Raw genomic sequence first — 22,161 nt, 5'->3', positions numbered from 1 at the left:
TATAATGGACCAGAATTGACGAAAATATTGTTGCTTTCTTACGCGAATTCCTCCCAGCGCTTCAATAATCGTATTTTATCATTTCAGAAGAGGAAAAATTTCCGAGGGTATTTTCAAGTGGCCCCAATTCATATTTTGTTATACGCTCCATGACATCAGTTCCATCCCATCAGTCTAAACCCTGTGTACATAGGAAAGTGTTTTTGTATAAATGAGTACTATTTTCAACATCTTCACTAGATACCAGGGCACAATGTAAACTTAAAACTCGGATTATTGTCATGAAACAGAAGAGGACTTGATGAAAAAGTATTTAAACATAGACATATACAGAAATGGCTTTATCTTGATTTAAAGGAAGACGTCGATGTCTTCTTTTACGAGACTCGAGTTGGCGTTGCGTCATTTTGATTTGATTTCCGAACCTTTGCTTTTGTTCGGGTTGGAATTCCCGCCGGAGGTCCGAAGCATTTGCATGTTGTGGACATTTTGGCGGGTTGCTAAGCGGCTAACGCGGAAGCGACGGCTCGTTTAAAAACACTGACAATGCACAGCTTGTTCCCGAAAATCCCAATTTTGCGGGCAAACGTTTGCTTCAATTTGCAGTTGCTTGTGTTGAACTCTGCATTTTTCTTTTTCTATGAAAATAAACAAAAAGGGAAAGAAAAAAAAGTACTCCACACCTTGTGCAATAAAGCTATCTTTTTATGAACTGGAAGGATATATTGCATTCTTTAATTGTGTCATTGTATACATTTGCACATTAAGAGTCATAGATTTATTTTTTATTATTACTGAAAAAAAGATTTTATAAATCATTTCTGGCCTCTTTTTAGGTGAAATTGATGTACAAAAAGCGAAATACATTTTTAACGAAATCAATTGGTTTGCTTTCTATGCATTTAATTTACATTGCGTAATGACTAATTATTGATACGGCATGTAAAAAGTTTATATGCTATTTTAATATGCTGTTTCAAGAATTTCAGAATAATTGTGGAGGCAACTTTTCTAGGGTGTGGTAAGTTTTTTTTGTTTTATTTTGGTTGTTGTTGTTTTTAAACTAACCACAGTGTCAATTTTGGCAAAAAAAATCCACCCAGCAGACTTAAAAAGACATTTATTGCCATAGGTAAGTTAATGAACGTTCTTTCTAAGAGTGAAAAATGTGACAACCAACCCCACTCTCCCTACTTGACATTTGTATTGCATTTATAGTTCTATTAACTGCTATACCAAGCCAACTGAACACAAAAAAACATTTTACACATAAAAAAGTCTCATTTAAAACATTTTGTCCCTCTTGTATCACTAGATAAAGTGCTTCAACATTGGTAAGGAGGCCTTTTCAAAAACTATCAAAATACACAAATTTCAGCCAATTAAGGTCATTATAAATAATTACAAATGCTGTCATATTCATCCATTCTGTTTTTTTACAGTGCTTTTCCCCTCAAGGGTTGCGGTGTCCTGCATCCTCCAATCACAACTGAGGTAATTATTTACAATTGACTTTATTGTGAATGACTAGTTAAATAATGCTTCCCTTGATATGTATTTGACAAAAGAGGCCAGTCAAAAAGGTGCCTCAATCCTTGTTTAAAAACAAATGCAACATAACTGCACTCGTGCTTGGATAAAATTTTTCCTCATACCACTTGAGGGAGCCAGCGAGCCACTAGCGGTACTCCGTTTGCGTTTGTGCGCCGGCGTCGGAACCCGTGCCAAGGTTCTATTTGCCGTTCTTTTGCTTCTTCTGTTGGAACTTCCTGAAATGCGTCTGGATGGTGGCCGCGGCTTTCTCCGCCTCCACAGGGCTTAGCGGGGGAGGGGCGGCGGCTATCTCCGTGCAGCACGTGCCGTTACTCGCGTTGGAATCTGAGAGAAGGACACGCGTTCATAACCTCACAAATAACAAAACAGGACAAACAATGAACAAAAACACAAAACAGGGGAGGACGAAAGCGAGAGAGACGGTAAACATTTCCACGCCGACGCACACAAACACGGGCTTTAAATACACAGACGGGGGCTGATTGACGAGACAATTGCAAGGAAGGAGAGCCAGAAAAGACACAGCAGTTGAAACTCATCCAATCAGGCGGACAGGACAAAAAAATGTGACAAGGCAATTCAAATGTCAAAAACAGGGGGCGCTACTTACATTTCCTATAGACGCCTATGCTGTTCCTCCTAAAGCCGCTGAACTGCAAAGCAGATAAACGCTGTGTCACGTGACAAAGTCAACCAAAAACATACAAATGTGTTTTAAAGACGGTTATTTTTAAAGCGCTAACTTGCGCATAAGCGGCGATTGCAGAGTTTGGCCACGAATCCGCCAGCGTTAAAATGATGCAAACCTTATTCATACGGCATTGCGATATAATATAATGAAGACTGCGTAAATTCGTGGTGAGGCCACACACTGAAAAGTCAATTATGGCCCAATGATTCTCTTCCAATGTCGATGTTATGAATCTCAAAACATCACTTATGACTCGGAAATGACCAATAAATTGATCGGTTTTCAGATTCATTTGCATTCCCGCTGACGCTCATTATATTATTCACATTACAACCCGTTTGAAACATTCATTCATTCCTTTTCTGAACCGCTTATTCTCACAAGGGTCGTGGGGGGTGCTGGAGCCTATCCCAACTAACAGGGGGACACCCTGAATCGATGGTCAGCCAATCACAGGTCACAAAAAGACGGAAACCATTCAAACCAAGGGCAATTTAGCATACAATTAGCTTCGCGTGCATGTTTTGGGCATGTGGGGGGAAACCAGAGTACCTGAAGAAAACCCACACAAGAACATGCAAACTCCACAGAGTGAGAACCGACCTGGGATCGAACCCTTGACCCTAGAACTGTGAGGCCGAGGCACTAACCACTCGGCCGCCAGTATTTTGTATTATCATCTTCTGAATTATGCAAGTTATAAACCAGCTATTTTATCATTTTCAAGGTTTTTCTGTTTAAAAAAATAGTTTTATCTTGTACTATATTCTGTTTAAGGAATTACTCATCACATTGTTTTAAAAAACAAAACTTAATGGGGTTTCAACCTTATTTGGATCATCAAAATCTCTCCAGCATTCAAAAAATACACAAAAAGTACATGACCATATTTCAGGACCTTTTCCCTTCCATGATTAGTGGGCATGCGAAATATTTGAAAAATGTTTAAATAGGAATTCAGCTCCATCATAAGTGGGAGTGACACCCAAATGGCGTCATTAAAATTGATCAGATACAGACCATCGCAATCCACATCTGCGCCGCTATGCAAGCGACACGTTGTCGTGAACTTTGGTCACATTCTTCGGACCGACAAATCTGATACTCTGGCACAACGCATGCAGGAAAAGTACACCGTTTACTTAAACCGGAGTCTGTGTGGCCACATTGCCACGTGCCTGACTGGTCCTAAAAGTGTGTGTGTGTGTGTGTGTGTGTGTGTTAGATAACCAGACTTGAAGTAATGACCTCCAACATAAATCGCCTTGATGGGGATTTGCAGCCCAAGCACAGCAGGAGCTGCCCAATGGCTAAATGCTAAAGGCGAGATCTCCTTAGCGCACTCGCTGTGACCTCAACAGCCAGACCCGACCGAGGACATGGCAAAGACTGCACGTATGAAGTCACTTTTTAATATTTTTTACTGTGTTTCAACGTTTTACACCCCACAAAAGACAAATTAGCGAGTACATTCGCAATCGCGGTAGAGTAAAGTTGTTTGTTTTGCGTGTTTCGCTTGAGGTTGTTGCCATTGGTTGCCATATGCAGATGCCATCAATGGTTAAAGCACATGTGTCAAAGTGGCGGCCCGGGGGCCAAATCTGGCCCACCGCATCATTTTGTGTGGCCCGGGAAAGTAAATGATGAGTGCCGACTTTCTGTTTTAGGATCAAATTAAAATGAAGAGTATAGATATACATATTAAATTTCCTGATTTTCCCACTTTTAAATCAATAATTGTCATTTTTTAATCCATTTTTTCTGTGTTTTTAGTTCAAAAATCATTTTGTAAAATCTAAAAATATATTTAAAAAAAAGCTCAAATAAACATTGTTTTAGATCTATTAAAAACCGAATATTCAGGGCTTTTAATCCAGTTCTTTTAATCCATTTATAAAAAAAAAAATCTAAATATTATATCTAAAATGGTCCGGCCCACGTGAAATCAAGTTGACGTTAAAGCGGCCCGCGAACCAACCCGAGTCTGACACCCCTGGGTTAAAGCATTCATCTTTATCTCACCACAGCAGGTTTTGGTCACAACTTGAAAATTTGACTCAACCAATATGAAAAAATGTCATTTTTCCAACCTCATCTGCTTTGCTGCTTCTGCGGCTGTGCGACACCGAATGCACCTGCCAAGGCAAAGGCTGCGACACCATGTAAGGCAGAGGCTCGTCTTCACGGGAAAAGTGCTCCCCTATCTGAAAAGCAGAAATACATCAACAACCAAAGATCAACGCACATTTTCCACAGACCTTTTTCATGACGTTTTTTTTTCTTCGCAGTGATGAAAGGCTTCCATTTTTGCTGGTTTTCTGGATGGCCAGGCAAATGCAGATGGACGTGTCCATCTTGTCATTGGAACATCGCAAATGACCAAGTGAGCATTCATAAATCCATTTTCTGAACCTCTTACAAGCGTCGACACTGGATCGGGTGAAACAGTGTTCAACCAGCCAAGCGACCTGGGGTCGAACCCAGTACCCCAGAACTGTGAGGCTAACGCGCTAACCACTCACCATCGGGCCGGCCTGAGCTAGTGAGCATTGAATTGAACTGTTAAGCAGCTGGTCCACAAAACCCAGCCCAAAAGGTAGTTTAAAAAGATTATTTCAGTTGTGCCAAATTATAAAAGTATAAAAGTATTGCAAGTACCGTACTTACTCACATATAAGCCGCCCCCGCATATAAACCGCACCCTTAAAATTGCCTTAAAATTGTTGAATTTTAAAATTCCTCGCATATAAGCCACCCCCTGATTCCCAATTTTCACTTTAAAGGGAAAATCTGAAGAAAAATCCTCACACGTGGTATTTCTGAGATAATGTATGAATCAAAAGCACATTATTAGGGTCAATATCATATGGAATTAATTCATCCATTAATAGGTGTTTTCTTACTGCAAAACAGACAATAACCAACTAATAGGAAATGTTACTTAGTCTACTGGTTAAAAAAAACAGTATAGCAAGTCTTGTGCGCATATAAGCCGTACCCTCGATTCAATCGTCATTTTTTTTAGTTACACATACAGCGTATATTTGAGAAAATACGGTACATAAATGGAATAAATAATCCTTTTAAGTGCATTGCAGAGTAAATAACTTTAAATCAGTGGTACATTTAATCTCTACCTTAAAGCGCGAGTAATTTTCCCCACCTCGTTCCAGTCTTACTTAAAGCCACACGTCCATAAAATGTCCAGAATGTTCTTACCGATTCTACAACTTTGACCATCACGTACATGGCCGTTAGCATGGCGATCAACATCCTGACGGCTGCTTCTCGGATTCCCTCGAGATGGGTCGTTCTCGGCCGGCTTTCCGACGTGCGGGTGAAGAAGCGCGAAGGAGGCGCGCCTGGCGAAGATTGAAGAGCGGCTCAAAGAGGACAATTGACTTGATGAGAGCAGCGCACACTCGTTCCTAAACACACACACACATGCACATGCACATGCACACACATGCTGCTTCCACAGTGTCTGACACATGAAGGTAAAAGAGCTTTGCAGGACACATGTTAAAGAGCTTTACGGGATCTAAATAGAGAGATGCTAATCTTTTCTCACTTATCCCTCAGATGCTACCCACGTGCCAGCTCACATTGTTGTGATTGTTTACGTTTATCAGAACTCAAAGTCATCGTTATAATGAAAACACCAAATGATGGTCGTTCAAGTGTGTGGGTAGTCCGCGGGTGAACAAAAATGACAACACAAGCAGGCTCATGAGTTGGTAATGTTGTAATAGAAATGTAAATTGTCAAATTATTCAGCGCCGCCCGGTGGTGGAGTGGTTAGCACGTCGGTGTAACAGGTTGGGGTCCTGGGTTCGATCCCAGATTGGTCTTCTTGTGTGGGTTTTCTCCAGGTTCTCCGGTTTCCTCTCACTTTTCATGCTAACTTTTTCCTAGCTATGAGTGATTGGTTGTTTTTCTCTTCATGCCCTGCGATTGGCTGGCCACCGATTCAAGGTGGCCTGCGCCTGGTACCCGAAGTCAGCTGGGATAGGCTCCAGCACCCCCCGCGCAAGCAAGAATACAATTTTGAAGGGGAAGATAGCATGTGGCTCTTTATGTAGTCGTTTTATATCTCCTCATTTTTCGGGAGTTTAAGTAACGTTTCAATGTCCATTGTGGTATTGGTCCTCACTAAAATCGAAAACCAACTGACTAATCAGAAATGCTTTAATAGTGTTAGGGGCGGTCCCGAAAGCAGGCCATACGCAATGACATTAAAGGCATTCATCGATTTATTTGACATTTTTTCTGTTCCAGACAATGTCGACGCAAGCGCTCGTGCATCACTTGTATCTCCTCACTTGTGATTGAGCATGTGATTTATGGATGGACATTTTGTACATGTTGGATGCTGGAGATAAATGACAGCGTGAGGAATGTGTCAGCAGGTGCTTTATAAAAGCGCCAGCACTGGAAACCGGCCACTTCTTCTGACTGAGTACACTTAAAGGATATATTCCATATTTTCTCACAGCAATGGCTAATTTCAACAAATCCTGAGAAGCAGGTAATTGCATGGCACTTCTACACACAAAAATAAACATGTAGACTATATATATATGAGAGTTTTAATCAAGGTTAATGAGGTGTGTTTAAATTGCAGGTTTCCACACAATTGTCTGTTTTTGGTGATGTGTATCTGCCAGACAGGAAAAAAGTACATCAAAAACTATCACCATGTCAACTAAACTTACAAAGAGGCCGAGCAGCAAAAGGAAAAGTGAGTTGACTTTTCATTTTAGATTTTTTAATTATTTATTTAAAATAGACCCGTGCCATTCACGGGTTGACGCCTATTTTAATTTAGTTGTTGTGGTTATTGTTTGTGAGCTTTTTTATTTTAAACTCCCATCAATTCTTGAACATCTTAAAGTAACTGTGTAACATTGTGTTTCAAATCAAATCTAACAAACTGAATAAATTACCGCTAATGTATTGTATATAGTAATATTTACTTTGCTTAAGAAAAGGACTCCGAGAAAATATGAAAGATATCAAAACCTCTATTTGCTTTTTGGAATGTGCCAAATTCCTTTTGACTAGCATCCACAAAAATCTAACATTAGCATATCAATAGCATTACCCGAGATTTCTCCACCAAAATGTCACTATTTGTGCTTCATTCAAATCAGAGCACCCAAAGAACATTGCCAAGTTTGAAGTTCTTACCCAACTTGGTCTGGAGACTTTCTATCCTTCGCAACTGGAACCAGCGTCAATCTTGGACCTCAGCACCTGGACTCTGGAGAACCTAATTGCCAGGGAAGCCAATGATCTGCCCAAGTGCTTTCTTCAAAGACTCTGGCTTCTTAACCCAGACGCTCGAAGTACAAGCTGCAAGGCCCAATCAGATGCTCCGGAGAGCCCTGATGAGAAGACTGGCCATTTAGTAGGACGGAGCTCCTGCACCATCCACCCTCTTGACTTGGTAACAGCCGTCTACCAATGTGCCAACACGTTCCTTCAGCAGGAGATGACAGCACGTATGCTGCAATGCCAGTTTGCTGTTCCCCTTGTTCTTCCGTATATCCACGAAGAAGAAGCAGGTAGCTTCCTCCTTTGGCCTTTGAGAGGTCTGGTGAGACCATGGCATTTCCAGTCTGTAGATGGCGACCAACAAATCCAAGAAGCAGTTTTGGCAAGCACCTCCATGCCAGTGATTTCTTGTCTGAGGCTCGGTTCCTGCCACATCTCCAAGTCTGAAGTTCTTAATAATGTCATTGGTCGTGAAACATTCGTCCATGGAGGGATGGAAGGAGGACGATTACTCCGAAGCCTCTCCAACGGTCTCGTGGAGATTGCATGGTATCTTCCTACGGGAGACCCTAGAAAAGACAACTTCCCAGTTCCGGTAGTCTTCTCTAATCTACGAGGAGATGCGTGCGTCCACGAGAAATGCCTGTCCCTTCTCGGCCAAGTATCTTCAGCGGTAATTATCTTGTGCGAAAATCTTAATGCGAGAGAGAAGCAACTTCTGACCTCCTGCAAAGATTTGACCGCCAAGCTCATTGTGATTGACCTCTCCGAGACAAATACCGCAGAAGACAGAACGGGGATAAGTTCTGCTAGGAACCTCCAGGAGGAGTTGGGGCTCCCAGCAGTATCTGTCATACCTGGAACCGGTTTGAGTCCAGAGAACCTTGCTAGTGCCCTGTGTCAAACTGTCAAAGACTTGCTTCCTGACCTGAAACTCACCAGTCTCGAAGGAGCAGCAAAGATAGCAACGGAGCGGGGTTTTGACTGCGACGAAGGGGCGCTCTGTAAAAAAACAATGAACGTAGCAGAGGTGGTTTTAAAAGGCTTTCACGAAGGACCCGCTGTTTTCAAGGAAAAACAGCTGCCACTGCAAGGTACCCCGTGGAGAAGGTTGACGGAAATCGACAAGGACGAAGCCAGGAACAGAAAAGAAGGGAAAGAGTTGGATTCACGGTCACGAAATGAGAAGAAAGACCTTCTGGCCCGTCTGAACAAATACAAATTCACGTCCTCCATGAAGAGTTTCACGAGTGCTGTGTCCAGCACAGATAAAGTGGAGAGGACGTATTTCCTCTGTTGGATGAGGGTGAAACTCAGACTGCTGCAAAGACAGAAAGAAATGGAGCTGAAAGATCTACTGATAAGTCAGCAGACAGGGTGGAACAACGGCATTCCTCAACAGTCGGAGCTTGAAAATGGAGCCAATGATGCCTGGATTGATAGCGCCAGTTTTTGCACAGATTCAACATTTGAGGATGAAGATGATCAGTTTACGGATAGCAATCATGATGTCACTGATTCTGAAGTAGGTTTGAACTCCATTTCACAAACCAATCACAATGAAGGATCGGGGTATTTGCTGAGTCAACATTTTGACACAAATGAAATTCCAGGTGAACAAGTACGTGAAAAGGATGCTTCGTTAATCAGCGTAACCAGAGAAAATGGAACTGAAGATGAATCCAGAGTTCACGATTTTGCGGAAGGACAAACAGGCCAAGAGGTGTTTGTCGAAGGTCAGGCGAGATCATCAATACACTCATGCTTGCTTAGGCTTGGGCGACATAAAGAAAACGAACTGGAGGTTCCCCGTTCAGAGAGTGACTTGGGTTTGAAGCACAGTTTTCACCAAGAAAATCAAGAAGAAACGGAATCTCTGCAAGATAGAAATGGCTTCTCTCCAAATGAAAAACAAGTCTTGGGTAAAGAGATACTGGAGGCCGATTCCTCTTTAAACTCGGTGGTTATGGATCGTGAAGAAGTTGTGAAGAACAATTTTCAAACTGAGAATAATGAAGAATCAGAAGGTCCACAAATGGCACTTTTTGACCCAATAAATCCGGCTGAGTTTGCAGGTGAAGAGATTCTTCCAAATGATGTTTCTTTCAACCTAGAGTTGGAAGAGAACGATAACAATTCTGAGATTCCAGTGAGCGAAGAAGGTTTGCACATTTTTCAAGACACATTCAAGGAAGAGTCAAGAACTCCACCGCATCCACATTCGGACTCCTTAAATCAAGAGATCCTCCCAGAACAGATTCCTCAACTTGTAGAAAATGTTTCCTTAAAACCCATACATGACCATAAAGGATCCTTAAATGTTCCTAGGAATAATTCCACTGAATCTCCTCTTAGAGAACCAACTTCTGTAGAAGTTTTGGGTGCGTCTGCCAAAGGTGAAACAACCAAATCTGAACCGCCATTTTTGCTTGGACTCGAGCACTTTTTTCGTGAGATGGGCCTCATTTTTGAGCTCACCCACACAAACCCCGGCAGCGAAAACCATAACGAGTGGCGACTCCCAAGTATTGCTGCCGATTTGATCCTCAGCGGCGTTCCCTTGGAACTCATGGATGGAGACGCCTCAAACGTACCCATGCGCTGGCTTTGCAGCGTTCTCACCGAAATCCAACTCCGCTTTCCCCGAGAGCGCTTCGGCACGCTTGCCAGTCTTGGAGCGCATCGCGCGAGGAATGCCGAGATCCTTTCGGCTTTATTCGGGATAAAATTTCCCGACGAACGCAAACGATCGACAAGAGGAATATACGTGGTTGCCCTCCAACTACCGGCCAAATTGAAAAAGAAGATCAACTTTGATTTCCTCTTGCTGCTTGACGTTGAGGGTCTCTGCTCTCCTTCATCAGACGGACAAATCAAACCGATGAGCGATCACGAGATGGCAACCGTTGCCTCCGGAGTGAGCGATGTCTTATTGCAAAACCTCTACTCGTGTTCAGCTTCTGAACTTGAGACAAGCCTGACTGTTGCCGTCAATGCTCTGTTACGCGTCAGGGAATGCGGCTCGGTGCCCACCTGCAGAATTTTAATCCAGGATGAAGGGATCAATACCATATTAGAAGCCACGCAGTTAAGACGCATATCTAAAATTTTGCAGACCAAGACTGGAGCGCAAAGACTGACGGATGCTGCCATGATGAATCCAAATTCAAAACACAAACACTCCGTTCTCTATCTTCGACCGTGGTACAATGAAGCACTCTCAAAGTCAGTTGACGGTCAGCATAGCGAGGCCATGCTAAAGTTGAAGCGTAGTCTGTTTGGGGGACTGAAGGAGGCATCGGCTCACTCTGGAACATGTGGTTTGCCAGAATTTCTGGGCCGTTTGCATTCCGTTTGGGAAGCAGTAAAAGCAGACTCGTACTCTGTTAGCCCGGAAAATAAAGACATTGCTTTAGTCTTTTCTCTGTTTTGCACGGAGCTCTCGAAATGGGAGGAAACCTTGCTGGATCACATAGAACGTTGGCTTTCACATGCCACCCAGACGATTTCTTCCACCGAGCCAGAAGCTCTGGACCCTTCCGTTCAAAGTGACTTCCTGTGTGAACTTCAATACGATGCTAAGCGAGAGATTAAAAAGGAAGTAAACAAGCTCAAGTCAAATACGAAGGCCAGTTTGAAGGAAAACAAGCTGGACATCTACATTAAATCACTCAACGCCGTACTTTCCAGCTACACGATTGAGCTGGAAGAACAGATAACCGCAGTGACAATGGCGAGGATGGAAACAATCAATGAGAGCCATTTCACTTCCACTCAATTCAACAGAATCGAAACAATACTAGAAACTGAGCAAAATGCCAGGCTGCAGGTTCTCTTGGACGACAGTGCATCCAAAAATCAACTCTTGCACGATAGAGATCTCGAAGAAGAATTTGAGGCCGTGTGGAAGGAGGCATTGTCCAAAATGGACTTCCGGCCTTCAGAGACTGACGATATTACCGAAAGGGTGAAAAATATTCTGGCTGCCAACATTGTCAAACACGGTCTACAAAAGCATTTTTATAAGCTTTTGGACTTTGGACAAAACCAGACAACCCACTTTCACGTGGATGATCAGTATTTTGGATACAACAGCAGAATGAAAAACTTGTTTGAAAACCAAAACAAGTCACCTAAGGCAAAAGCACAACAACTCTCGAGTAACATCATGGATTTTTACCAACAATTTGTGGTGGAAAAAGTCAGTTTACCACAAGACTTCTCTGACGGTTACATCACGGAGCTGTTAGAAAAGATTGATCAAACTTTAGAGGAAGCGCAACTGGAAATCCGAACGGCCTTCCAGGTGGATCTCAAAGTCTTTGTGTGTAACGCTGCGTGCAAAGACTTCCAAAGAGTCCACAATCGCTTTGCCAAAGATGGAGAACTTCTCAAGTCCTTTCAAGCCAAAAAGAAGGCCTTCATGGCGGAATTCATGTATCAGTTCAGGAAGAGGGACCAGCGCCAGAGGTTGGCCCAAAGGTTCCTTACGGACATCATCCAACCCACAGTGATGGACTACGTCTACAGACCTCTAGGGATGCAAATTGCAGAGGAGATCCAACGTAAAGCCATCCAATTCATCTCACCACGGGCCTTCCATCATAGTTTGCTGGAAGATCTAATCCAGGAGGACAAGTTTGAATCCTTTACGGAGTACTTGTTTTCGTTTGACCAATTCAAAATGAGGAAAATCCAGGAGACCGTAGTGGCCCACTTGTCGGATTGGAATGTGAATACGTGGAGAAACCAGCGCCTCGGAGAAATTATCGGAAAGGTCGCGGCCGCTACGAGTCAAGTCGTAAAAGGTACCAGCGATGTACTGAGTGACACCAAGCCATTGCTGGAGCAGGTGTGCCTAAACCTGGAGGACGGAGAGGTTCAGACCCCTTGGGAGTCCCTAAAGGGACCCACCTATAGTATCACCACAGAGTGGGATGGCTTTGTGACTTGTTTCCTGGAATTACTGGCAGCATTGCGCTTGGACCTCGCCCAGACCTTCTCCCACGACTTGGAGATGGATCAGCTCCTTGAGCTCCTTCCCGTTCAACCCAGAGATTGCCTTTTCAAAAAGGTTCACGGCTGCGAGGCCCGATGTCCTCTTTGCGGTGAACCTTGCGGCGTGGAGAAAATTGGGAATCATGTTCACGAGACCTCGTTCCACAGGCCCAAAAGCCTCTTGGAGCCTTCTTCTCGGACCACTCCTGAAGCTGCAATTCTCGATGAATTCGACCCACAAGGTCAAGCCGTGGCTTGCTGGGAACTCCAATCCTTCCACCCGGAGTGGAATCTTTCACCCGAGGAGACAAACGGCCGGACACCCTGTCTTTACTGGAGGTATGCTTAGAAACATCTTCGCCGGTTTCATTTTAATGTGTGTCAGAGGTTGAACATCTTCCTGGAATTTGCAGGTATGTTTTAGCAAGATTTAACGAAAGGTTTGCAATGAAGTCCAACCAGAACCCAGCAAAGATCCCAGAGGAGTGGAAGGAGATCACACCAGAAGGTGTCCTGGTCAATCTGAGGGACGTCTTCCTTCCCAGTGGACATTCATGAAGGGAGTCTTGTGAGTTTGTTGTTCTTCTCTTACATGGATTACGTCGGTTGGATTTTGCCAGTAGTTTTCATCATTTTCTTCAAGTGCTGATGGGCTTGCCAGCTCGAGATTATCTCACATACATATTTAATATACACATCATGTCTTATGATGTATAGTCCTCCTTTCCCCACGTTGATCATAGTGAGCCTTGACCCCGTGTTGTGTCTTCTACCTCGTTTTCCCAAACTTTTACTGCTTTTGCTGAATGCCTAAACCTGTACCAAATCATTAAACAAGTATATTTGTGGAACGGTTTTACGTCCTGTCTTGCATTCTAGTTCCACACGTCCTGTTCGTCATAGTTTTAGCTAACAATACTAGAAGCGGAATTAAAAAGCATACCAAAGTCATGGCGGCCTGTTCTTAAATTGGCTAACATGGCGGAGGGTAGACGTCCAACCAGTTTGAAATGGGAAGACTGAAAGTAATCATGCAATGGTAGCTAGTGTTGAATTCAATGGAAATTTTGTTAAAGCATTTTATATACTACAAGATTTAGCGTCCCAAAATGTCTGTGTGAGAAAAGTTTTGACAGATACGAACCACCGCTAATATTATTTTTTTGGTAAAAAGGAGTGTATAGCTGCTTTCAGACGTAACCATGCCCGTTTACTGTTTTTTTCTGAGGAAATCAAATTAATTCATGGTATCGATGACACCCATTCGTTTATCAGAGACTACACGGAATAACCACGCATCCTCAACCGCAATGTAGCTTTTAACAGGTAAGTACCAGAACCTTACAAAAGTTCACCACATGTCTCAAAGAAGTGATTCAAGGTTTCACCTTCCTTCCATTCTCAAATTGTGTAAGGCTATTTTTGACACTTGGACTTTCTCCACTAAGAGCGGCTATCTGGAATAGAATTGAAAAATCACAAAATTGACTGCGGTAAAAACTATGAGAAGTCCACTTGTACACAGTCCATATGTGCCATACTTGAAATGAAGCTGTTTTTTGTCTTTTTATCGTCTAGGGAACATTTCAACGTTACGCATTGGCGTCATTAGTTGAAATTGGTCTTTCTTTAGCCGTTTACCGACACCCGGATCTAGCACACGAAAATCTCAACTCAATTTCCGCCACACTCTGTAAAATAATGTCCTACATCCGTGATAGTATATCGCAATCAATACTCACTGCTGTGTCTTTTTTTCCCAAGTGCCTCAGCTCTCACTTGGGTGGCGGTTTCTATTAAGCACCCTGTCTATGTACTGAATTGATTTGCTTCTATATAACATTGTGAAATGACTGCAAAGGAGAACGTTTAGATGTCGAGTGCTAGATCTTACAATAGTTCATAAAAGGAGGCCTCTTGTTGCAAAAAAGACACAAAAAATACTTTTTGGTAGAGAGCAGACAGAACTGGACAGACTTTCAGAATTCAGAGTTAAAAAAAACAGTCAGATATAACAATGTTTTGACCTTGACGGACAGTCATAATGGACTGAAATGAATTGAAAATTTTTTCCTCCCCCATTTTCTGTCCTTTTTGCAGTCGGTGCAGACACTGCAAACAGCACCCAATCAAATTCTGGTATTATGACATTCTTCTGGGAACACAACATGATGGGCTGGCCGCCCTTCCAAAATTAGACTAAGACCAATTACATGAAGTAATGCAATGTTGCGGCAAAAATGCCTGAGAATATTACCTACTATTTCATGACAGTGCACTATCTACACCCAAGATTTGGGGAATGCCATTTTTGGGGTGATGGTGGCACGTTGGAACAGATTCTGGGTTTGAATCTCACCCTACTCGGCTTATCTTGCGTTACTTTCATGATTGCTGTTGAGTATTATTCAGGCGAACATAAGTCTTGTTTGCGCTGGTCTATGCTTACAACACTTACACCGATTGGTCCTCATTGATTAGCAACAGCGTGACAATGTTGTCAAAGGAATTCAGAGACTTTTTCTACTTTAAAAGTTGGGAAATGACTAAAAAAAGGGAAACATTCCCATGTATTTTGACTTTTGTTTTCCGAGTATGGCGCTACAGCAATAACATTTGGAAATATGAGTTTTCGCACGGCAACGGGCTCGTAACATAACATTTTTTTTTTTTTTAAATGAACTTGGATTATGATGCACACACTCAAAAATAAATTTAATCTAACCTTACATTACACTTCATTCTAATTTTGTTTGAAATTTTGATACCTTTCGTCTCCCGGGTTGGCTCTATTGGCCCCGCCTCCACCCTGACTTTCAGATGCAACCTATCGAGGGTTGTTTGCTTTTGTCTTCCCTTCAAAATATTCAGAAAATGATGCACACAAATGTCCTCACAATAGGAGAACGCACGACCACTTGCCAACGAGAAGTAGTATATATACTCCTCTCGTATTAGCGAAAAAGCTCCGCCATTCGCACTGACTAACGGGGAAATAAAAACACTGGAAAAAAATGCAACACTCTGCTCGTATATCAAAATGTGTCTCGTATCTCAAGACAAACATTTGCCCGAAATTCTACTCGTATCTCAAATTGTATGTCGGGGCACTCGTATGTTGAGATACCACTGTAGTTTGAAGTTTTCCTCATTTATCCCAGCTAGAAAACGAAATGGTTTCCAGCACAACAGGTTGCTCTTCCATTCGACATCAATAAAAAGTGCACAGCACTTTGTCATTTTCGACTTTATTGGATTGATGGGCTTAAACACAAAAGATGACAGACCTCCTCTTTTGTAAGGACGCGTTAAGGGAGAGAGGTTAGCGACTGTACGTTGCTTTTTGGTCCTCCCTCACTCTCTCTTTCAGTCCCCTGATTGACTGACTGCCTTCACTGTGAGCTGCACCAAAGCGTCCATTTCTCTACTTTCTTTTTTGCTTTCCGACATTTTGTCTGCATTGATAAAACAGCCAGAAAAGACCAAGAATTATCTGGAGAGGTGAAGAGGAATCTTTATTGCCTTCCAAAATAAAACATCAATTAAGGTAAGAGCTTCATTTTTTTTTTTTGCACACACAACGCAGACCTTAACTGAATATTTAAAAATGTTTTTTGCAGTTTTGTTTGGGCATAAGAAATCCAATAATGACATACAGATCAATTTGCTAGAAATGTATATTTAAAATGTTATTGTGTCTTTTACATACATGCATAAAATCTAAATTTTAATGGAATTTTACACATTCACAGCTTTCCTAATAGTAATTTTTCATTTTTCGGATATTTTGCTAGTACATATTGTACCTTAGATTATGAAAATGGCCACACGATTGATAGAAAAATCACGTTTCTCCATTTGAAAGAGAAATTATCCAGATTTTTGGTAATTGCCCGACCACATACAGAGCACACTTTTTCCAAGTAATCATGCAGATTTAATAACCATCAAAATAATCATATTCCTACATGATCCGCTAAAGCAAGCATTAGGAGTTGATGGAATGGAAGCAAAAAGTCTTTCACTGCATTAAACAGCACATTCTCTAAAATGTGTCCATTTGTACAAAGAAAAATATCATTAAATGTACTCATGGTGGCGATAGATGTCCAATCCATTTAAACTGGGAGGGCTGACAATGAAGAATCTGTCTGCGTTAATACTAGTCGTTAAATTAGACTTTTTTTTAATGTCTGGAAGAGAAATGACGACAATTGCCGCAGTGAAAATCAATAATTGACAATCACCTTTTGTCAGCATGTCGTCTTAATTAATGCAATTGGCAATTATAGCCGTATTCACAGACAGCCTTGTTTTAAGGTGACTTGTTACATTTTAAATAGACATATCTCTTTATCAACAGGAGATTTTTTTTTTTTTACTCCTTGCCTGTTGATACCAGCCAGTGTTTTTTTTTTTAAATCTGTTCTATCGCCATCACCATGGTCTTAAAAACCAGCATCAGGGTGCTGCAAAATTCATATTTTGCGTGAATATGTCGAGCTCTCCCAAAGATAAAATCCATTACAAAGCTGCTCATCCTTGTGGTGGTGATTTCTGACCCCACCCGGCCTTTTTTTCTTGGCTATTATTGATTATTACCGTGAAATGAGCCGGAGGCGTTAAGAAAAATGGTGTCAATGTCCTGCTGCTTGCCGCCTCAAAAGGCTTCGTGGGCGAGAAAATGTCAACGCTAAGCTGAGCTCTCGGGTAAAAATAACAAGTGGCCCTCGACACTCCATTGCCATTAAAAAATGAAATAAAAAATAATAACAATAGCTGGATTTGAATCTCTACTGCTATTTTGGAAACGCCTTGAAATGTCACAGTAGGTTTTTGTATACTTTTATATTAAATTCTTTCTTTTCTGCCTGGAAGAAAATGTCATATACAAGTCTATTGTTCATTTTACAACTTATTTTGAAATCCGCGCACTAAACCTCATTAGAATTTTTTTTGTCGTATACGTATTCAAGGCCCAGTTACGAATGAAGTCCAAATAATGGGAAATGATAAATATAAAGTAGAAATGCTGTTGTTGACTACGTAAAGAAGGAATTGTCCTTGTCAATCAACCAAATTAAGTGAGAAATCAAATGGTTTTGTCGATTTTTCACTCCAAAATGAAACGAATAAACCCATTGATAGATCTGTAATACAACTTTAGGAACAGGTTAAGAAAGAGTGAGATCAATTTAAAGGAAATAGGTTTATTACCAGACTGCAGGATGGGGAGAGAGCTCGAACAGCTGTGAACCGCTCACAGTCTGTTGTCCTTGCAACTCTCTCCGAATGAACAGTGGATCAGTCTTTATATAGGCAAACAGAGTATAGTATAGTTTCTATGACAATGACCAAACTTTGGGCAAAGTCTGATTAATCAGTGGCAAGTCTCCATGACAACGACCAAACTCTGGGCAAGTATCTTATGACAACGATGTTTCTATACTTACAAAAACGGATACAATATGAACAAGCAATTGCCAAGCGACTTTGTCATTTTATCTTAATGTTATCTTACAGCCATTAAGAAACTTAAAGTCCATTTCAAGCAATGGCTGCTAACGAGCTAACGAATGAAGTGTACATTTGTCATTGACATGGGCTTCATTATGCATTTTCAGGTCATCATGGACGTCCTCATAAAAGAAAACTCCAGCACCGACGGGCAGATCCATCGAGCAAATGGAAGCTCTTTTCAAGGCGCCGAAAATCAAACCCGGAACCAGAGCGACCCGCTGGACGTGTTTGTGGGAATGGAGCTTTTGCTTCGTTTCAAGCCTCTCTTCATGCCTCTTTACTGCTTGGTGGTGGTCGTAGCCAGCGTGGGGAACTCATTCCTCTTGACTTGCATCCTGCTGGACAAAAAGCTCCACAACGCCACAAACTTTTTCCTGGGTAATTTGGCCGCCGGAGACCTGCTGATGTGTTTGAGCTGCGTGCCGCTGACCATGTCGTACGCCTTCGACGGCCAGGGCTGGACTTTCGGGGGTCCGCTGTGTCACCTGGTGCCCCTGGTGCAATGCGCCACCGTCTTTGCGTCGGCGCTTTCCCTCACGGCCATCGCGGTGGACCGATACGTCGTCATCGGTGAGAGCGATTCAGCTGATTTCAAGTGTTCCCCGCTCAAGAATTCATTTATGTTCTGGATCGCTTCGTGATTCACTCGTTATCACAGATGATTTGTCTTAATACCAGACGGTAATTTGTTGTATTCTTGCGCCCCAAGTATAGGAAGTGATAACGACTTGCAGTGCTAGTTATAGCGAGGTAGAATATTCAAAAGTTTTGGTTATTGCCATTCTGCTACAAATTGGCTTGGTCAGGTTTTGTTGGTTTTTTTTCCCCTGTGTGACCTGTCCTTGCGATTGCCTATTGAGTTTGCCTGTCGTTTTGTCAGTCCTCGTCGAACCGTTGCTTAGTCCCCGCCCCCAAAAAGCAGGCTGCCATGGTAACGTGGTTTTAAAAATGCTCTTACTGTTTTAATCTTCTGCCATTGCTATTTTCTGGTGCTCCCGTTCAGCTCACCCGGTGCGGAGGAGGATCTCACTAAGTGCCTGCGGCGCCGTGACGGTGGTTGTGTGGCTTTTGTCGCTGGCCTTGGCCGCCCCGCCGTCCTTCTACACGCATTATCTGGACCTCCGGCCCAGCGGCATCGACCTGGTGGTCTGCGAAGAATTCTGGCCCGAGAGCGGCGGCCTGCGGCTGCTCTACTCCTGCTTCATCCTCACGGTGTCCTACATGATCCCGCTGCTGTCCGTCAGCGTCTCCTATTGCGCCATCAGCGTCAGCCTGAAGCGGAATTTTGTGCCCGGGGAGCAGACGGGCAGGAAACGTCACTGGAGGCAAAAGCGGAAAAAGACCTTCTCGCTCTTGGTGGCCTCGGTTCTAGCATTTGCTCTCTGTTGGCTTCCTTTGCAGGTGAGATTAGCCGCTCCGTCTCCCCATTAACATTTGAATGTTTTATGCGGTCCATTTCGAAGACAGATTAAGGCTATCAAAACCAACGGCGGGATTAACTCTCCATAAAAATTTGAACTTTCCAGGAGATCATTGTTGTCGTCATCCAGATATTAGGTTCATAATGTCCAAGCGACTGTGGACTTCGAAAGGGGGGCAATTTTCATTTTCAGAACCGTTTATCCTTCGCAAGGCTTGGGGTTGGGGGTGCTGGAGCCTATCCCAGCTAACTAGAAAGACACCCTGAGTCGGTGGCCAGCCAATCGCAGGGCACAAGGAGACAAACAACTGATCACATTCATAGCTGGGGGCAAATTTCAGTGTTCACCCAGCCAGCCTCGCATGTTTTGGGCATCTGGGAGGAAATCGGAGGACCCGGAGAAAACCCACGCAAGCTGGGGGAGAACATGCAAACTCCACACAGTGCGGACCGACTTGGGATCGAACCCTCTCGTCCGCCGGGCTGCCCGGAACAGGAACCACAAACTTGCCCACCTTTAGAACAGGGGTCTCAAACCGAATCCGCAGTGGCTTTCGGTCTGATCCAGTGCCGACGGTTTAACCAATGAGGCGTCTTCTACAATGCGTTGACTGCAATCGTCCGATCACACTTGCAAAAAGTGTCCTCTTGTTCGGTTGGAATGACGGCATGTACCCACTGCGCCTCTTTGAGGACCGGTTTGAGACCCCTGTCTTGCAATATCCCCATTAGCTACCTAATATAGCATTTCTGCTTCTTTTGCGACTGCAAAAACGACCGAACGCAATGCTCCTCGGTCAACTGTGATTGTTTTGCTGTTAATTCAAGGTACTGAACCTGTTGCTGGACCTGGACCCGGACTGCGACCTCATCGGCAAGCGCTACGTCAACGTCCTGCAAGTGTGCTGTCATTTAGTAGCGATGAGCTCGGCGTGCTACAACCCCTTCATCTACGCTTCGCTGCACAGCAAGGTACGCAAACACCTGAAGGGCTACCTCCACCCTTGTAACACCCGACGGATGGTGCAAAGTTCCTTGTCTTGAACACCCTCCCGTTCATTTCCAATGTGAAGAAACTTTTTCCAAGATTCAACTTTCCACCCCCTGTAAATTTGACTTTGAAAAAAAATCACGTGAGGGTTATCGAAGCGAACGTGGACTTTAAACCAAAAGTGCCCGCATGATCATACTCTTTTCTACGCGAACCCCGTGAACCCTCGAACCAGATATGCCTGACTTCACAGAACTCGCCGCGTGGCAAACTCGGTGCGCTTGGATTATGATCACATGCGTGAAAAAATGTGTGGCATTCATCACTGCATTTATTTCGTTTAGATAGTTCGCCTCTCGTTTTGAGCCCATTTTTCCGCCCTGGATTTGGGTATAAGCGCATCCTAAAATAAACTAGTTCGCCTACCGTCCAGTGTCTTTAGTTCCACAAACCTCAGTTCCCGCGAAGGCATCGTGCCCTTTTCAATCAATATAATATATTCAATTGACAATATATTACAAAAACGAGTCATGGGTGAGAATATAGTCCACACAAATCACCCACAAAACTTAAGCACTCTCCATTTCAATGTGTAGCCATCAATTTGTAATAGTGTCAATTATTTCTATCAAAAAACGGCCAAACAAGTGATGATGGATTCAGTTATCGCGCCTAACATAATTAGTACATTGGTAACATAATTAGTTTGTTTACCGCACACCGGTTAGCACAATAAGACTTCATTACAAGCGTGACTTGAATTTCAATCAGGTTTGGGTGTCCTGAAAAGGACTATAATCTATAATATAGTCTATAATCCTGGTCGTCTTGTCAAAATGCAACGATAAATACGAAGCTGAAACCCGCACAGAAAAATATACATAGTGATCTCAATTTTTGGGATCGTCTTTGAGCGTGCCGACTTTTTCTAGCGTTTGTTTACAATCCACAAACACGACCCCCTGCATGGAAATGAGCATCACCTGGCTAACCACCCACTTAGCTGCCCCGTTGCCTGGCAGCTCGACAATTGAACCCTGAGGGCAGCCTTAACGCTCCTCAAATTAGATTTCCACGTCGTGTTCTTTCAGGTCGACTCTGCGTGATACTCAAATAGTCCTAGAAATGACATAAGTGTGCTTTATTCAAGGTTTTCTTCCGAAAAGGTCCATGCAGACACCCATTTTTTTTGCATTCTTGTTCAAAAATGCATTTGAAAAGGAAAACAGTAGAAAAAGCTAAAGTAACCAAACAAAGCATACAAAAAACATGCAAAAAAATTAGATTTGAATCCTGAACTGTGAGGCAGCAACATGTAAACATGTAAAAACAACATGTAAAATTGAAACTATACTGTATATTAATCATGTAAATGATCACATTTTGTGCTGTATATTGTTTTTGGACCAAATCATTTGTCCAAATGTTGTAATATTGTTGTATATGCATTTGCACTTTTAGACTAGCAGAACATAAATTGATATCTGTGGTTGTTTCTCATCTCGTGTAGGCTTATTAATCATTTCCAAAGTGGGTGGTCACTTGTTTCTCTTGAGATGAAAGCTGAGCTGATGTAGAAAATGGCATCCGTGGATTCTTGAGGAGTCATTTGGTGTTCGGAAATAGAAATAGAAACTCCAAAAGTGATGTTACAATCAATGGCAGACAATGAGTTCATTGCTATTTGGTATTGTAATCTTTTTTTTAATG

At 42.7% G+C, this 22,161-nt stretch overlaps 3 protein-coding genes across 4 annotated transcripts; 2 read left to right on the top strand and 1 right to left on the bottom strand.

Annotated features, from left to right (window-relative positions):
• Positions 1 to 1,103: 1,103 nt before the first annotated feature.
• On the bottom strand, positions 1,104 to 5,708 carry LOC144083364 (uncharacterized). The gene is made up of 4 exons (XM_077611141.1): positions 5,465 to 5,708; positions 4,336 to 4,449; positions 2,165 to 2,207; positions 1,104 to 1,878 (listed from the first exon to the last, which is right to left on the bottom strand). The coding sequence occupies exons 1-4, from the start codon at positions 5,516 to 5,518 to the stop codon at positions 1,733 to 1,735; spliced, it is 357 nt and encodes a 118-aa protein (XP_077467267.1). The 5' UTR covers positions 5,519 to 5,708; the 3' UTR covers positions 1,104 to 1,732.
• Positions 5,709 to 6,872: 1,164 nt separating this feature from the next.
• Positions 6,873 to 13,371, top strand: gvin1l2 (GTPase, very large interferon inducible 1-like 2). Its single transcript, XM_077611688.1, has 3 exons — positions 6,873 to 6,986; positions 7,399 to 12,859; positions 12,934 to 13,371. The coding sequence occupies exons 1-3, from the start codon at positions 6,944 to 6,946 to the stop codon at positions 13,076 to 13,078; spliced, it is 5,649 nt and encodes a 1,882-aa protein (XP_077467814.1). The 5' UTR covers positions 6,873 to 6,943; the 3' UTR covers positions 13,079 to 13,371.
• Positions 13,372 to 13,531: 160 nt separating this feature from the next.
• On the top strand, positions 13,532 to 20,709 carry LOC144083682 (prolactin-releasing peptide receptor). Of its 2 annotated transcripts, XM_077611690.1 has the most exons (4): positions 13,532 to 16,067; positions 18,145 to 18,610; positions 19,044 to 19,441; positions 20,289 to 20,709. In XM_077611690.1, the coding sequence occupies exons 2-4, from the start codon at positions 18,151 to 18,153 to the stop codon at positions 20,502 to 20,504; spliced, it is 1,074 nt and encodes a 357-aa protein (XP_077467816.1). In that variant the 5' UTR covers positions 13,532 to 16,067; positions 18,145 to 18,150; the 3' UTR covers positions 20,505 to 20,709. The 2 variants fall into 2 exon arrangements, with proteins under 2 accessions (XP_077467816.1, XP_077467815.1); XM_077611689.1 differs by having other exon boundaries at positions 13,532 to 18,610.
• The last annotated feature ends 1,452 nt before the right edge of the window (positions 20,710 to 22,161 follow it).

This window comes from Stigmatopora argus, chromosome 10 (genome assembly GCF_051989625.1).
Source record: "Stigmatopora argus isolate UIUO_Sarg chromosome 10, RoL_Sarg_1.0, whole genome shotgun sequence".
NCBI classification, from domain to species: domain Eukaryota; kingdom Metazoa; phylum Chordata; class Actinopteri; order Syngnathiformes; family Syngnathidae; genus Stigmatopora; species Stigmatopora argus.
The sequence above is the reverse complement of the archived record's forward strand: the minus strand, read 5'-3'. Positions and strand labels throughout refer to the sequence as shown.